This window comes from Delphinus delphis, chromosome 3 (assembly GCF_949987515.2).
Source record: "Delphinus delphis chromosome 3, mDelDel1.2, whole genome shotgun sequence".
In the NCBI taxonomy this organism is placed as follows: domain Eukaryota; kingdom Metazoa; phylum Chordata; class Mammalia; order Artiodactyla; family Delphinidae; genus Delphinus; species Delphinus delphis.
The window spans coordinates 94,836,487-94,855,376 of NC_082685.1; the positions used below are offsets into that span (position 1 = coordinate 94,836,487).

The following is an 18,890-nucleotide window of genomic DNA, read 5'->3' on the forward strand; positions in this document are numbered from 1 at the left end:
ACATCAAGATGTGCCAATTACCCGGTCCTTCCGTGTGTCCAGAATCTGGCCAAATGGGCAGCTGTCAGTGGTATTGTGCAAGGAATTCCTGCATCAAGCAGAGCTTTGCCTGCATGACCTGAAAGGTCTCTTTTGCCTCTACAATTCTATTATCCTTGTTAATTTCCACAATTCAATTTGCAGTACAGGATAAACAAACCAACCTAATTTGATCTGGAACTTCTACAGGCTATCATAGGTCATTTAATCTAAAACACATGGCTGTAGCCATTACTACGTTTTCTGAAGTCATCTAACAGACGTGGTCCTTAACAAGGTTTCCATGTTATTAGTTTCACTTATGGTTTTTTTTCCCCAGCCTCCTGCTTATTACACAATTGCTTTCATTCTCCTTTGGATTAGGGTGGAAAGGAGCATGAAAGAGTTTTCTTCTTTCTGCCTTTCTCCTCTTAAATCTTATAATAGGTGAGTTCCAATTAAAATTACATTGCTTGGGGCTTCCCTGGTGGCGTAGTAGTTAAGAATCCGTCTGCATGCAGGAGACACGGGTTCCAGCCCTGGTGCGGGAAGATCCCACATGCCGCGGAGCAACTAAGCCCGTGTGCCACAACTGCTGAGCCTGCACTCTAGAGCCCGTGAGCCACAACTACTGAGCCCACGTGCCACAACTACTGAAGCCTGCACACGTAGAGCCTGCGCTCTGCAACAAGAGTCACCGCAATGAGAAGCCCCTGCACTGCAACAAAGAGTAGCCCCTGCTCGCTGCAACTAGAGAAAGCCCACGTGCGGCAACGAAGACCCAATGCAGCCAAAAATAAAACAAATAAAATAAATAAATTAAAAAAAAATTACACTGCTCATATATTTACCTTTGAATTTAGCTTTCACTTTGCAGGTCTAAGAATCTATGAGAAACAGGAGTGGGAGTCATGGATAACCATAGATCTGGACAAAGTTTATTAAGGAAAATTTTCAAAGAAGGAAGAGTGAGATTTTTAAATTTGTTATCAAAAACTAATTTGTAAATTTAATATACTGCAATGCTGTTAGAATTAGGGTACCAAACCACTTGAGCCATACTAATGAAAAAATAAACACATTTGTGTTAAATAGTATTTGTTTCTTTCACAACTGAAAGCACCCCACACCCCCACCCCACCCAAACATACACATACTCCCTTCTGCTTAAACTGGAAGTGCCTTGTTACACAATCCAACCCACAAATAAAATGTTGTTTTTGCTAGGGTATGTCCATCCTTAATAACTGATTATATTTCTTGTCTTTTTCAGTGAATGTTGTGTCAATGTTACAGGAATTTTGGGAAAGCAAGCAGCAACAGAGGGCTGCGTTCCCAAGTGAAGGTGTGGTAGTCTACGAGTCGCTGCCGTCTCCTGGACCACCCTTTGTGAGTTATGTGACCCTCCCAGGGGGAAGCTGTTTTGGCAACTTTCAGGTAAGAAGCAACCATAAATTGATCAGTGAAAGCTGATTGAGTTAAAACAGAGTAAGCCCTTTTATAAAATGGTACATTGTAAGTTTTCTTGGGTCTAATGAAAAAAGTTGTGCCACATTCCATTATGTAACAGAAAATTGGTCAGATGTTCCCATTTTTTTAAATGGGAAGTATTTTTTATTAGGGTGTTGTCCCCTGATATTTCTTTATGGAAAATGAATTTTATAGTATTTTATTTGCCTAACTGCTGCTGCCTTTTTCCTCAAATATTTTAGAATAAATCTTAAAGAACAAAGGAACTTGGGCAAAGTCCTTCCATCAGGGCCCTTCCATCAGTAGAAAGTCTTCACGTTTATGAAATTTGTAATCAAATACTAATCAATCTACTACACACGAAAGCATGAACCTATAGCAAAGGTTGAGGGTCACAGGGCTGGGTTCAGGCACCTATGCCAATCCCAAGTTCTGCCTCTGAATAATTGTAGACCCTTGGGAAATTTATTTAACTTACTGATTTCCCTGATTTTGAGATGGGGAATAATACCCACAGGGTAGGTTGAGAATCATATGAAATATACATGCAATGTGTTTATCTGATATATAGCAGTTATTCCAAGAGGTTGAGAATCATATGAAATATACATGCAATGTGTTTATCTGATATATATAATGTGTTTATCTGTTATTCCAAGTATTATTTTGATAATTAGTATAAAGACTCTTCCAGTTGGTTAATTCTTTGTTATGTTTATGATGGGTGTAAAAGATGATACATTTCTAGTTGTACACCTGTTCACACAAAAACATTTGTCTGCATTAACAATCAGTATCTGATTGTGTGCATAACAAATACTTATTGAGTGACTAGGAAATATCAAGCACTGGATCAAGTAATGAGGATATGGTCCATACCTTAAGGAAAGAAATGTACAAAAATTATAGTAATTACATAGTAATATTAGAGGGTCAATGAAAGCACAAAAGTTGGAGCTTCTCAATTTACCAGTCACCTTTATAAGTACCTCTTTAGTGCAGTAAACTGTCTCTTAATTTTCAATAACTGGCAAAAATCCTTCATTTATAGTTTATGGACAATGTGAAACTCAGAAGCGCTCAACTTTCCCTCTTAGCTTTGACAACTAGGAAGCCCAGAGGCAAAATTTCAGTGTATCTCTTTGTAGTATGTCTATAAAACTTACTGTCGTGTAATTTTTAGGACTAACCTCATACTTGATATTATTTATATTTCTAACTTTACTCTCCCTTTGAACTTAGTGTGCCTCACTCATTTATTTCGTCCTGTTACCATGTATCTGTTTTATATTATTTCAAATCCTTTGTGTGCCTCACTCATTTATTTCGTCCTGTTACCATGTATCTGTTTTATATTATTTCAAATCCTTTGTGGAGTAAGGGGAAGATATAGTTTAATAAATAGACCCACAAACCTATGTCTGCCTAGGGAAGTCAGAAAAGAATTCATGGGAAGCAATCACACACTGAGATGTACAATTGAGGGTGTCTTTGGCAATCAGTAAAGAAGAGATAACATTCTCAGCATAGGGAACAGTGTGTACAGAGGCATGGAACAAGAGAAAACCACAAGAACTTTCAGAATTTGGGGATCCTAAGTGTGTCTGTGACAGGGAAAAAGTAGGAGATGATGGTAGGCACTCATATCAAACTATAAGGGGTGTTCATGCTTTGCAAAGAAGAACAGGTTTTATTCTATGTAAAATCAAAATCCCTGAAAGATTCTGAGCAGGAGCATGATATATTCAAATGTGTTTCAGAAAGCTTACTCTGACAGTAGCCTGGGGTAATTTTAAAGAACTGCTTTCAAAACTTCTGACACCGCCAGCCAGTGAGGTCTTGCCTTCTACCCTGAGCAGTGGTCAACAGTGGATTTTTACCTCTGACTAATGAAAGTGAACTGCCTGATGAGGATGATTTGAAAATGGCTCTAGAAGCCTTAGAACAGAACTTGATGGAACCCTAGACACTTAGACATGGATGGGGAGCAAGGGAGGGGGAGGAAAGGCAGCAAATGAGGAAAGGATTCCCTAATCCACATGAGTCTGCAGGTCCATCATCGAGCGTTCAAGGTGAAGTCTGCCTACTCATAGAGAGCTCCCATCAGACTTCCCATTCAGGGGAGGCCTCCTAGGAAAACAGAGCTGCTCAGCCACAGAGCAAGGTTTTGCCAGCCACCTAAATGAATCTGGTTTTTTTTTTTGTCCATGAATGTCAAGGGACTAAAGATCACCAAACGTGAAGAAATCCAAAAGAAAAAAATTTTAAAAAGGCCAAGGCAAGCAAACAAAAGAACAGAAATAATTTAAGCAGCAGAGTATGTAAAAGAGTATTACAGTAATTATCTTCAGAAAATTGTGGAAAGATAAGTATCCCTAAAACAGCTAAGAAAAAAGAAGCAAGCAGGGAACAGGAAATTTAAAGTGTGATTGCCAAATTAGAACAATAATTAGAACAAATAAAAAATGAGTAAACAGATGAATAGACATAGATCACAGCCAAATTAGTAAAGGATAACAAAGTAAAAAATGAATAGTAAATGTTCTAGAACTTAGAGCAAAAAGACAAAGAGATGGAAAAAGAGGACAGGAGACATGGGGATAAATCCTGGAGGTAAACATTAATCTAATAAGAGTTCTAGAAAGAGACAAAGGAAATAAGGGGAAGAAATAAGTAACAGAAGCAATTTTCTTTGAGTTAAAGGAAAGCACAAATTTTCATATTGAAATGGCCCACCGTATTCCAAGCAGGATCATGACAAAAAGTCACACAGCTCTGTGGCTGTATGAGACCAAGGGACAGCATTCTGTTTAAAAGATGGATCAAGGGACTTCTGTGCATTGATCTTACTGTTTTTTTGGGTTTTGTTTCATTTTGTTTTAAGGTAGATTTGATTTATATGTAGGATAGCTATGGGGGAGCTGATATGAAATTGGGCAAAAACTGGCAAACCTGGTCAAAAAAATGAAAAACTATATATTTGAAAAGATAAACAAGAAAGACATTTGTGAGTAAGAAAAAAGAATAAAAAACATACATTACTCTCAGCATGAGAAAGGGGATGTAATCATAGGAGTGTGATATAAAAATACTACATGAACTATTAAAAAAGCATAAAAACTTACATAATATTGACTTTTTTCTGGGAACTCTGTTATCTTTGCAATTCTTCTATAAGTCTAAAGTTATTTCAAAATAAAAAGTAAAAAAGAAAAAAAAATGGCTCCAATGGCTCCCTACTATTTTACCTTCTTATTAAAGTTTGAATTCCTTATTCTGGCAATAAAGACTTTACAACTAGCCCCAACTTTCCCAGCTTTATCTCCTGAATTCTTTTCTGACACTCAGTGCTTCAGCCTGACTGTCCCTCATCCAGGCCTTGACCTCTTCCAGCCACTCCACACTCATACTATGACTGACTCATGAAGTGCTGTTGCCACCTTCTCTTCATGTCTAAACCCTGACTATCTTCCAGGACTTCACTTAGATATCACATTTTCCATGAATTTTCCCTGAAGCTCCCCACTAAAAATCTTTACCTCTTCTGATTTTCCAGTGCAGTTAGTTATCTCTGCTTCTCTTCTAGTATTTCATGTTTTTTACCTTATGCTACAGCTACTTATGTGCATGTTCTGTCCCTATAATAAAATGTAAGGGCCTCAGGGACAGAGTCTATATCCTTATATCCCTAAGATGCCAAGTACTGGGCTTTGCATATAGTAAGTGCCTAATAAATGTTGTTGAATGAATAGCTAAATGATGAATAACAAATCCGAAGAATCAATGAAGTTTATATATGTCCTTTTTAAAAAAAATATAATCACTATTGACAGATATACAAAACAATATATACTATTACATACAACATAATATATCAACTAAGGTATTTCACCTCACTCTGTAAGATGGTGGGCTAGGAAGGAAAAATCAGTAACATTAAAATCAGCTGATATTATTATGTTCATATCTGTGATTAAAGTTTTGAAAGTGGATTAATTTGAAACTATTGATTTAAAAAAACCTTCTAATTCTCTCTGAATTTCGTTTATGCAAAATAACTTTCCCTCCACCCTATACCCATGATCTCGAATAACCAACATTTGGCCATACACACCCATGCATTATGTTTGTTCATATGTAATAACTACATTCATTATAATGTACTTAGAATATAATGCTTTTGACAGATCAGTAAATAGATCTAGAGGATATGAGTCTAAGAAATTCTAATGTTCTTGTTTTTGTTTTTGCTTCCTTGAGAATTATGAATTTCCCTATTGTCTCATAAATTTCTACTCCAAATGATAAGACATCCCGTATGTAGTAAATTTACCATCCTCCTTATAGTCTCTAAAAAATAGAAAACAAAATTTAAAAAGCTGAACTCTTCAGCAGGTAAGCCTCTTGGTGATTTCTCTGATCATTTCAGGGTTTCCTTTTCCTTATGTTTAAATCATCATATTTTAAGGTTCTCAGGAGGATTGTTAACATCCTTGCTTTAAAAGATCCAGAATTTCCTGAATCAAATATGTTTTGAAAATGTCTTTGGGTGATTGGCTGCCAAATCTTAACCTATTTGGCTCCCCAAAATGTGATTTGAGAAAGGAAGGAAAAAAAAAAGAAAGAATATTTCTCCTAAAGCAATGTCCTTACACTTTTCGTGGTCAGTTCAGAAACTGTCTTCAGTGGTTTCAACTAAACCGTCTAAATGTTATTTTTACCATATAACATTTTATCATATTTTTGCCAGCAGTTGGCCTTAAGAACCTACATGCTCATTCCTGCAATGCCTTTCACGTAATCAAATGTCACCCTTGTGCATTGCAAATCATTTCATGATGGATTATTAATGCCAAGACCATGTGCTGGGACGTGGAGAAACCATTATGCCAGCAGTAGCCTTCTTACTGAGCCGTGGACGTCACCTCCAACGGTGCCAAGTAATTGAAAATACTTGAAGTGGAGTATGGGACTGGACTGCCAGATTAATCCTTCTGGTTCATGAAAGCTGTAAGAGATTATGCTCATTCATTCTTTAGAAAAGTGGTACTCAGACTGAGCTTTAGTTTTCTGATTAATCAAAGGAAAGCAGTCAAAAGGCTCTGGTGGACACAAACCACTGGTTTTATGCAAAGAAACCTCCCACTGAAGTAAATGGGAGGCTTGTGTCCAAGAAGACTAATTAAAGAATTTTCAGTTAGTTTTGACGCCACAACCCAAAAAAAACAGAGAGCCAGAGGGAAAGAAAGCAGCCATAACCCTGCCTTTTAACTGTGCCTTCACAAACTACTTCAGTATAGAAAAAGAGAAGTGAAAATATGATTCACTTTTGAATTTCTAAACGATAAATAAAATGATCTACTGTTATAAAATTATTTGTCTTTTAGAAAGTTATACTGAAACACATTAGTGCTTATTGTGTCTTTTATAAAAGAAACTATCTTCTAAGGCATTAAGTAGAAATTCATGCATCTTGGGTGTATTTTCTCTATGCCATTTTTGTCTAGGCAGTTAATCCTTCCCTAGCCCCATATCATGACCATGAAAACTTGCAGTAATTTCCATTTTTTACAATAAGGGCAACACAAGGGCCATCAGATCAACGTTTGGCTCCCCTCTTGATGAACTCAGAAGGAAAGCCACTCATTGTTTCAGCAGCTGTTTTTGTTTCCAAATCCAAAAGGGGGAACTTAATTGAGTATTTTCTCTTATTTTATATTTTGATTAAAAGATCTGTGATTCAAGTTTTGTTTTCAAGCCAGTGATGTTGTCTTCCATATAGTCTGCTAGAATGATTTGGATTAATGTATTTTACTCTTATTTGGAATAAAAAGTAAAACTTCTTTGAGTGTAGTACTACATCATGTGATTATGTGCAAAAGTTATGACTGAATAAAAAATATCACCTGGCTAAAACATTGATGTGATAGCTCGATTTATTTGAAGTGCAGAACACTCATTCAATGAGATGTCATACTTTTTTTCACGTATTTTGTTATTGTTAAAATTGTTTTACAGAAAAACAGGTGGTAAACACTGGGGTCAGGTACTTAGGCTGTTTGTATCATGCCAGGTGCTGTGTGAAATTGAGATGTTTAATATTTCCAGAGGCAAGCTGTTGATTGATTTTTTTTTTTTTTTTCATTTCCAACCAGTATTTGGCATTGTGTAACAGGGTCACACAGTTGGGAGGTATGAGAGGGAACACTCAGAGCAGATGAGTTTCTTCCAAAGCTCTGTCTCTGAAAGGCCTTCCATTTTTATGCCACTTGGTTTTCAAACCAAAGCCTTTGCCTGTGAAGACATCTGGAAAAACTACTTTTCCAAGGTACATACTATCTAAAAGGATAGGGGTTTTGTTTTAGTCACTTTTAAGGCAGTAAGCACACTTCACCTTTATTATCAGATATAAAACACATGTTTTATACTTTCATGCATTGCATGATTCTTCTTCTCAAAGTCCAGGGAATTAAAAGTATATTTAAATCACAATAGAGTAAGTTTATAAAATTAAGTTTTTCCCGAGAGAGAAGGACTAAGAGAAAATTTGATTAATTCATAGACTTGGCTAAATGGAATTGTAATGCTCTCTTTTTTACCGATTATTAAATAAGGTCTAGCCTTAACATTCCATGCTCCAAAGAGAGATTTAGTTCCTGCCGTAAAATTGAGACTACTGCCTTGCACTAATGCTGTTTTAATGCCAACTATTACTGTTTGAAATCAACCATGACCTCTTCTCTGTCTCTAGAGTTGTATACCTTGATGCAGATGCACAACATGCTATGCAATGTAACTTAACTTCTAAAGGAGGTATTTCCTGGTAGAAATCTCCACAGGAAAGCATCCTGTTTTGCAACTAATGAGACTCAAAGATAGGAAGGTTAGTTATAACCCCTTCCCATTTGAAAGTCATATGTCAGCTAATGATCAGGCTTTCATGGCTTGCCCGTGAAACTGGAAGTGCATATTGTTTTAATGAGACCTAGTTATTCTCCAGAACACTTTGCTAACTTTACTTTTTTTTAATCAAGCAAAGTGAATAGAGATATTCACATATTGTTGTTTCAAATAGAACAGCAGCATATAGTGAAAGGAATGCTTAGGAAAAGTCTCCCTGGTAAATAGACTTGGGACAATCTCCAGGGGAGTCCCCCAGCCTCAGCTGATAAACTTTAGGAAGATGCTCACTGTCTCACAAGCTGCTGAATGAGGAAGAAAGGTTCCCCACCCTACCCACCCCCATCCCTCTCCGTGCAGAGCCAAGTCCTTTTACATCAAAGCAACTATAAAAATAAACCAAAACTTTGAGCCCTGATCAATTCATCTTGTCTTCACCTTAAGTTGAAAAAAGAATAAGAAGAAAAGAAAAAAGGGAAAAGAAAAAAACCTCAAGGAGCAAAACAACATGGTTTTGTAATAGTTACCAGGGACCTTGGTCTAGGTATGTGTGTAGAATAGCATTTGTGGCAGAGGTAAACGAGGAGGAGGCCAGGTGGTTTGTATTATAAAAATAACATTCTGACCCACCATGTGCATGAAACTGTTTCTTTCAGTTGACAGGAACTGGTGAGTTTTCTCTGAAAATTGGACTCCCAGACCAGTCCCCTCCCCCATACCTAGCAAAGACCCCCATTCCCAGCACACACAGAGCTCCAAATTGTTCCCAATGTATTTGCAGCCAGCCTGACCTACAGAGAAAGAGACATGATATTAACTTGGGTGACTGAGTCTCAACGGTTGCCCTTTTTCACATCACCGTCTGGAAGGGAAAAAAATGCTAATATATCTACGAATAGATAAATTGAAACACATGCAAATGTTCATGCTTAGACCGGGGCAGTCAAGGTCTTAAAGAATTGAAAAGGGGACAATTAGTATCAGGGCCTGGTTTGTGGCATTCTTTGTGCTGATGGCTTGCTGTCAGGATGAAACTGAGGTGTTGGTGACACTGACCAGAGCTGGCAGGTCTTACACACAAACTCTGCAAGTCAATTGCTGAGACTTGCACTCTGAGTCACAAAAGCAAAACACTCCCAACCACCTGAATGACAGACTTGACAGCCTAAAGGATCTGGGCAAGAATTCTCACCTTGCACAGAGTCAGTTTATTTGGTTTTGCCACCTGCGAAGTCCCAGCTTGGGAGAGCCCCTTGGGTCCCATGGGCGATTGATCAAATGCCACCTAAATAACACTGACCTGCCCTTGGCCCCAGGGAGGATGGCATCTTCAGCTTTGAGTTTGCATGTGGATAAAATCTGTCAAATGTATAATACATGACAGGTCTTATTCCAAAAACCTTGCTCCTTACAGAGCACTTTTCAACTCCTCGGCTACCATTGGTAGACACAGAATACAGTGTACCTAACTCAGTTTTATACATTTAGGATCTGCAGACCTTTATTTTTCTTGATGTCTTTAATATGCAAGTATAAAAAATTCTAAGAAGTCTGTTGTTTGTTTAAGATGGAGAAACGTCACTTATATTGATTTCTTTCCACATGCTTTCGTAAAGAAAACACTGTAGTTGGGATGTATGGACAGAAAAATCTTAGGGTCCAGAAACAGTCACTCAACACATGTTCTAATACAAAGCAAGGGAAAAACTATCAATAAAATGAGGACTACCAGGACAGTTACTGTTCAGAGTATAAATTGTGTCATCCTGGCTAGAAAATGTTTCTGTGAACAGTAACACACTTATAATAATTTCAATTTTTATTGTGATCAATAATTAACAATAAAACTAGTATCTTACTAGGCATTTCTATGTTTACAACATGTACGTGGCTACCAAAATTTTATTTCAATTAATTTAAGAATTTCCGTACATCCTAAAAAATGGATTAGCCACTATTTTATTTCAGGACAGCCTACTGACCCACAAATCATTCTTGGTTTAATCTTTCTGTTGCATAGTGTGACACATAGAAAATTATCATGGAAGAAATAAAAACTGCTGAGCAAAAAGGCAAATTGAGACCTCAGTTAAGTTAGAAGTACTTACATACTTCCTAAGGGCCTACTTTTAGAAGAACAGTTGTAAAGGATTTTTTTTTTTTCAACCTGAATGCTGCTGTCCTTGACTTTTGTGTAGAAGTAATTTCTCTAGTGAGAAATTAGCATGTTTGATGTTAGCAGAGGTAGATATGCCGTTGTGATATTGTGATTTATAATAACATATATGCGGTCTGATTCCCTGCCAACAGCCCCTGAAACCCCTGGGACTTCCTAAGTGATAGGAGTGATAAAGGTATCTTTTGTTATTTATAACAAATAAAGGGCTATACCACACCTGAGTTTATGTTAATGAGGTGACTTTTGGGGAAGCTCCTAGAGATGGGGCCTGGTTTCTTATGACAGTTTCTTATGACAGTTTCTTATGACAGTGCACTGCTTCTTCCTTGGCCTTTTCTTCTAAAAGAAGTTGAGTTCATCATGTGGGAATGGGAGGAGATACCCTTGGTGTCTTATGTCAAAATGACCCATGGAATATCAAAGTTGGAGCTTGGGCTAAAGTACTATCTGTACTGATCTGGGGGATGCTGGGAGACTTCAGCCCAATTATATATCTTCTCTATCCCAAGGTGGGTGACCATTTGTGTGACAAGCAGATTAGTATCGTGGTTAAAAATCTGGGATTTCAAGTCAGACAGACATGGGGTTTAATCTTGTTTTGGTAACTTTTTAAGTTGTATGACCTTAGGATATGTAACCTCTGTTTTTCTTGTGGGTGGAATAAGGATAACAAAACCAACTTCATAGGATTGTGGTAATAACTAAATGTGACAATTGACATAAGCTGCTTAGCTCAGCACCCAGCATATAGAGTCAGCGATGAGGATTACTGTTAGTGAGCTCTCCCTCAAGGGTGGGCTGAGGGAGTTCCCAATTGCCTGATGTGAGCAAAGCCTTTGTATTAGCTGTCTATGTCTGGGTAACAAATTACTGCAAAATTTATCATTGTCTCACACAGTTTCTGAGGATCAGGAATCTAGAAGCAGCTTAGTTGGGTAGTTCTGGCTCAGGGTGTCCCAGAGGTTTCAGTCAAGCCATCAGCTGGCGCTAGAGTCATCTGAAGGCTTGATCAGATCTGAAGGATCAGCTTCCAATCACACTCAGAAGGCTGTTGGCAGAAGGCGTTAGTTAGTTCCTTACCACGTGTGCGTTTCAGTAGGACTGCTCAAAACATGCCAGCTGACTCTTCCCAGAGAGAAAGCAACTGTGACCAAGATGGAAGCCACAAGGTCTTTTATAACCTAATTTAAAACGTGACATACCTTAGCTTCTGCCATATTCTATTGGTTACACACACCAAACCTGTACAGTATGGGAGGGGACTGCACAAGTGTGTGAATACCAGGAGGCAGAGATCACTGGGGGTTATCTCAGAGGCTGGATACCACCACCTTTAAATGGTTTTCCTAAGCAATGCCACAGATGCTCTTTTTTTTTGGCTTTAATTTTAGAGTTGAGAGGCTTTGAAATGATTATAGTGTTTTATAATCTACCAGCAAATGAAAGGCATCCAAGCCTCAAGATAAATGTCTGAGTGGGGTCTGCTAGCCACTTGAAAAGCATGTGTCTCCACATACCAAAGAAATCCACAGCTGACTTTAGTAAAATCTTGACTGTTAAATATTCCAGCTCTGTACTTTCACAAAGTGCAAAGGACAGAAGTTGTCTCTCTATATTAACAAGTAAGAATGGTTAGCGGATAAGGCATGGTTTACAAGTCTGTATTTATGATTGGGGTCTGGCTGAAAAACAGCAAGAATAAACCATACAACCTGGGAAGTCTAATTCCAGCAGGAAGTTGCTTTGAAATAACATCATACTTCATTCACTCCCCAGCTGATGTCTTTGACGACCAGTTTGGACACATCAATAAAACGTCCTGTCACTTACCATATTTTATTTTCTTGCAGCATTTCCCACTGTTGGATGGTAACTCTAACAGTGCCTGTTCTTACAGCAGAATCCACGCTCTGATTTAGATTTGCCAAGTAGATTGCTTTTAGCTAAATTTCTTGTCCAAGCACAGGTCCTTATGGTTCGAGAGTTCCCATTAAAAGATCCCTAAAGAAAAATATACAGCTTTACTGGCTTGGATTTGTAGCTCCAAAATTTAAAAGAAAGCGGCTGGTTAACATTATAGACATTTTGAAGTACTTGTCTTTCAGAAATGCAAAAAACAATAGCAAGAAAAGCCTTTGATGGCTCAGAATTTATTTTATTTTATGTACTTATTAATTGGTACACTTTCTCCCCCATTTTAACCAAAGATCCTGTACATTGAAACAATAAAATAAGTAAAGACATGTGTCTGCTTTAAAATCTCGAAATTGGTTAAGTCTCATAGTCCTCTTCCATGCTTTCTGGGTAGAGGCTCTTTCTGTTCTCTCAGCCCTGCAGCACTTTGATCTCAGAAGCAGTGCCATTTGGTTGTAAATGTATGTGGCGCCTTTGATCTAGTACTTAGCTGGTCTTATTTAAAATAGATAGCTTCTTTTATCTAAGTAGTGTTTACTAGGTCTCTCTCTATGAAAGATGGTTTAAATTGCTATTATTTAGATAGAAAGTTATATAAAGTTTCTTAAGAGTGCCCAGATCTGAATCTAATTCTCTAAATTCTAAAACCCCAATGGCATTATTATAGATTACATACAGCAAATTCCTGTTAAAATGAACTGCTTTTACAGATGTCAGGTAATATTTGCAAAAACTTTGTTTGCTTTTTAACAGGGAACTGATTTTCCAAAGAATAATAAACATATCCTACACTCAGGCAAAAATAGTACTCTCAGAGTGTCTGAACTTGATGGCCAATTTTCCCTCTGAAATTCACATATTAGTATATTTTTATGTTACTGGGTTATGAATACTATAAAGTGTATATTGAAATGGGACTTTTTAAAGTAATAAGTATATATCTTGAATTCTCTTCTTTAAGAGGATTTCTTGAATATTTTGTCAGGCACATTAGTGTTTGAATTTCCTAGGCTGCATTCAGTTATTCATTCAACAAACTATGTTGCAGGTGCAAAGATGCAGAGATGATTAAGTCACAGACTCTGCCCTTAAGTTGCTCACAGTCCGGGGTCAACAGGCAGAGCACTAGTAGACAATTACACAATAGTGTGGTGTGTGCCTCTTATGGATGCTGGTCCTTCCAGCCTGCAGTTGGGACTGGTCAGGGAAGGCTTCCTGGAAGAGGTGGCACCCAAGCTTCAGTTAGACTGCTGACTCAGAACTCAATGTCCTGTAAATTCCCAGCCAAGTCCATAATGCAAAGACAATCTATCTGCCTAACTCCTCTGATCCCCCCAACCCTGGTTTAATACAGGTGGCCTAAACCTTGAGAAAGGTCTTGAAGGGCGCTGCTGCCTGAAGCTACCCCAAAGCCTTCTAGCTTGTCATTAAACACTAAGGAGAAAAAGCCCAAACCACCTTTCACATACATATTTAGAAATTTAGCTCCATTCTTCATTTAAAGGAAATATTGGAAATCTCTTTGTGTTGCTTAAGTTAAAATAGCTGCCTTTAATTGTTCTGTTAGGCTCCTGACACATGTTTTTTCCCTCCTCCTTGGTGTCGTGTTCCTACCATTTCAGAAGTCTTGTCATTACTTTGCCCACGTACTAACCATACATGAGCATTCCAAGAACTGACCCTGGGAGTAAGCACTCTGGAGGATGCTCAAGAAGTATATAAGGGGCACTTGCCAGGCCTGGAGGTTGGGGGAAGGGCAAGAAGAGGTAATCCATAGTCACATACAGGATCATTGCACTAATAGTCACAACTGTTCTAGGGAGGTCACAGGGGGCATATCAGAGGGCGCCAGGGCCTGACCTCAGGGGACTCATACTGGGTCTGTGGAGATGGAGAAGAGAGGGGGCCTCTGGAGGACATGAGCACATGAGTTTGGAGTGTTCTTGGATCAGTGCAGGGATGGTCAGCATGGGGCAGGTGAGGTAGAGGCAGGAATGTGCTAAAAGCAAACTGGAAGGGTTTGGCTTTTTCCCAGTGGTGCTATGAAGCCCTTGAGGCACAAAACTGCAAAATGAAGTGGGGTCTTTGGTACTTTCCCTCTTCTTTGATGTCAGTAACCAAGCACTACTGATTCTGAGAATCTTGCATTCTAGGCAGTGGCCACCTTGGAGACCAGAGAGCCTAGCCTTCCCATTTGCCCAGTGAGGAAATAAGCTCCAAAGAACAAGCAGCCCAGATCTCACAGTCACTGAATGGCAGAGGCAAGGGTGTCTGGCCATCCTGTTGACCAGGACCCAGGCCTGGGCTTCTCTTCCTGGGGCTTGTTTCCCACTAGGAGTCCTGGAGTAAGACATTAGGACATTAGACAGTTCCTAGGAGCCTGTAGGAGAGAGCCATCACACCCTGGGGTCCTCCAACATGTGTGATCTCCAGGGACAGTGCAGTTCTCATAGGGCTTCACCCTCTATCTGGACCCAGGGTCCACACCAAACCAGAACTTGAATAAGAGGAGTTGGTAAGAAAAGAGACAGAGAGGACAGGAAAGAATCAGGTTAAATTGAGCAGGCCCGTGTGAGCCACAGGAAGGCCAGGCTAAGAGGATGGAGAGCAGTATTAAATTGGGGAAAAATGAATTTTTTTGTGTGAGTTACTAATCATAGGCTACCTATGGCCCCTAACTTCAGGAAAGCCAAACTTCCTGTCCCACCCAAACTGTGTGGATTGAGAGCAAGGTAGAAAAGGTGGTCCTCAAGAAAATCAGGGGACTATTATTAGAAGGAGGGTGAGGAATAAATGCTGAAAAAGCAAAAACAGTAGATTTTGACAGCAGCCCCTTTGTCCTAACCTGAAGGTTAAAAAGTATAAGACTGAGATGGTCTCATAGAGTGTGGCCGTGTGCTGGGTATTCTCACTTCTTTCTCTATATTAACTAATTGAGCCTATCTTCAACCCTGTAACACAGGGACTACTATTATTCCCATTTACAGAGGAGGCAATTGAGGCACAGAAAGACTAATTTGTCCACAGTCTTTCAGCTAGTAAGTCCCAGAGCTGGGATCTGAACCCAAGGAGTCTGACTCCAGAACCTGTGTTTTTAATTATTGTGTTAAAAGTGTCTCCCATTTTCCTTCCTTCCTTACTTTTTTTCTCTGTGAAATAAGGATTTGAGGAAGGACCTGATAATGAATGTAATCACCTAGCACAGAATAGTAGCCATTATTTTTTTTGTTATTATTTATTAACAGAGTATGAAAGCATCTGGTGCGTAGTAGACATTCAACGACTGTGAAATAAGACAAAAACATTTGAAGACTAACCAAGACATTTGCCTGGGCTCTAGGGCTGAAAGAAAATCTGCATGATCTTCAGGGGATTAGCCATGGGTATGGAGGAATAGCTGCAGACAGTAAATGTATAAATAGAAATGTCCAGAGACCCATTGAGATGGGGCGAAATGGTGAGATGCTGAATTCTTTAATGACTCCTTTTCTCCTTCCCTTCTTAAGTGCTGCTTAAGTAGAGCTGAGGCCAGACGCGATGCAGCTAAAGTGGCCCTAATCAACTCCCTCTTCAATGAGCTGCCCTCTCGCAGGATCACCAAGGAATTCATTATGGAGAGTGTGCAGGAAGCAGTTGCCTCCACTAGTGTGAGTACCCACCAGGGAAGGGAAAAGCTGGCTATATTGAGAGTACGGAGCCATTTGAATCTTGGGAGATGCTAATGTGAATGAGTTCTTTAAGAATTGTGCAGGTACTGCTGGTGGGAATGTGAATTGGTACAGCCACTATGGAGAACAGTATGGAGGTTCCTTAAAAAACTACAAATAGAACTACCATATGACCCAGCAATCCCACTACTGGGCATATACCCTGAGAAAACCATAATTCAAAAAGAGTCATGTACCAACATGTTCATTGCAGCTCTATTTACAATAGCCCGGAGATGGAAACAACCTGAGTGTCCATCATCGGATGAATGGATAAAGAAGATGTGGCACATATATACAATGGAATATTACTCAGCCATAAAAAGAAACTAAATTGAGCTATTTGTAATGAGGTGGATGGACCTAGAGTCTGTCATACAGAGTGAAGTAAGTCAGAAAGAGAAAGACAAATACCGTATGCTAACACATATATATGGAATTTAAGAAAAAAAAAAGGTCATGAAGAACCTAGGGGTAAGACGGGAATAAAGACACAGACCTGCTAGAGAATGGACTTGAGGATATGGGGAGGGGGAAGGGTAAGCTGTGACAAAGCGAGAGGGTGGCATGGACATATATACACTACCAAACGTAAAATAGATAGCTAGTGGGAAGCAGCTGCATAGCACAGGGAGATCAGCTCAGTGCTTTGTGACCACCTAGAGGGGTGGGATAGGGAGGGTGGGAGGGAGGGAGACGCAAGAAGGAAGAGATATGGGAACATATGTATATGTATAACTGATTCACTTTGTTATAAGGCAGAAACTAACACACCACTGTAAAGCAATTATACTCCAATAAAGATGTAAAAAAAAAAAAAAGAATTGTGCAGGTTTTGGGCTTCCCTGGTGGCACAGTGGTTAAGAATCCACCTGCCAATGCAGGGGACACGGGCTCAATCCCTGGCCTGGGAAGATCCCACATGCCACAGAGCAACTAAGCCTGTGCGCCACAACTACTGAGCCTGCGCACCACAACTACTGAGCCCACGTGCCACAACTACTGAAGCCCCCGTGCCTAGAGCCCGTGCTCTGCAACAAGAGAAGCCACCGCAATGAGAAGCCTGCACACTGCAACGAAGAGTAGCCCGCCGCTCGCCGCAACTAGAAAAAGCCCACGTGCAGCAACGAAGACCCAACGCAGCCAAAAATAAACTAATTTAAAAAAAAAAAGAATTGTGCAGGTTTTATTTTTAACCCATTAAATCATTAATTTTCAGCAGAAAGAACACTTGGACTGGAAATCATGAAATTGGAGGTGGCTCCCTATTCCATGTCTCAGTAATATTCCTTAGCCTCCCTGGATTAATCACAATTAATCAAGCTTTAAATCAAGGTGGATCAAATTATCCACCTTGATTTGTTTATTTGAATGTTTGCTGTTTTAGGAGCATAGATTCTTGTAGGGCCTGAGAACGCATGCCATTGAATACTGCTTTAACCTAGAGATAAAGAAGCTCAATTTTTCCCAAACTTGACGAATCATAAAAATTATCTGAAGTGCTTATTAAAAGTGCCAATTTCCCAGCCAGTGTGAGGTCCTTCAATCTATGTTTTTAAGGAAACAGACTGCTTCGATATAGGAAAAGCCATATGCCCAATATTTGTTAGTTGTTAGAATTACCATGCTTAATATCAACTACTTTTTTCAGAGAGCTTTGGAAATCTCTGTAATGGATGTAATTAAATACAAAGTGCTTTGAGAGCCAAAAACTCTGTCTTAGAAATTTAGATAGGACATTTTCTCGGCAGTCTAGGAGTACAGTAGATGATTTGCCCCATGAATTTTTGGTGCTTTTGATCCTCGTACCTCCAAATTATAAACCATTTTAACCATGGAGGAAACCTTGGGTCTCAACTGGGGCAGGTGTCGCCCTGTGTGTCCTTCAAGTGCAGAAACTTGGCATTACCAAAGGGATTAGCCACCTCCTAGCTTCGCCTTTAGCATGGATCAACGCCATCTGAGATTTTCATTCTCTGATTCCCTTAATCTGACTATAAAGGTTCTGTCATTCTGGAGAAGCTACTGATAATGAAGGTGACATTATCACACTAGCTGTGACCTTTTTGCTGCTTTTCCCCCTCATAAATGCTCTTATCATGCAGAAGAGAGATAAGGGTCTGAGAGTGGTTGTCCTGGCAGGGAGACCTCAGGGAGCTCTGGTCTATATCTGCTCTGAGGATGAAAGGAAGCCTTTATTTTCCTGCCCTGTAAATTTCAAGTGCCTTTGAGGAAGAGAAGTTAGGAAAATGATGCCTGATTTATATGTGTGGAATTTACTCAGGAGCAGGGAGGTGCCCTCAGTGTAAATGTAATTTATCATTTTTTCATGGAAATTTCTAAGGAAGGAGAATATATATGGTTTGCAGGCTTCTGGATGGATTTCCTCTGGGATATTTAAAAAGCCAACATAAATATTTCAGCAGTAGTGTGTTAATGTTATTGCATTCAAAAGCTATAAATTTGCTGCTATCTGATGCGGGCAGTTGTTTGTTCAGTCTCACAAAGCCGTTGCCCACCTTCCCAGGAATCCAAGGCCATGGGATATTGAAGCGCAGGCCCCAATGCCATTCCTGAGTTCATGTCAGCTTCTTTAATGCCACTCCCCCTAACCAAATTGAAGGGGAATTTCATTTCTTCCCATCACTCACCCACCTTGTTTCCTAAAGATTAAGTGGTCCAAAAGTGAAAAACTACAAACC

The 18,890-nt window shown here is 39.3% G+C and overlaps 1 protein-coding gene across 1 annotated transcript in view; it reads left to right on the forward strand.

Annotated features, from left to right (window-relative positions):
* LIX1 (limb and CNS expressed 1) overlaps window positions 1–18,890 on the forward strand; it is a 48,827-nt gene that overhangs the window by 18,419 nt on the left and 11,518 nt on the right. The window contains exons 2-3 of the mRNA XM_060006990.1: window positions 1,292–1,455; window positions 15,988–16,128. Of these exons, the coding sequence (XP_059862973.1) occupies window positions 1,292–1,455; window positions 15,988–16,128 (305 nt within the window). The remainder of the gene's footprint in view (window positions 1–1,291; window positions 1,456–15,987; window positions 16,129–18,890) is intronic.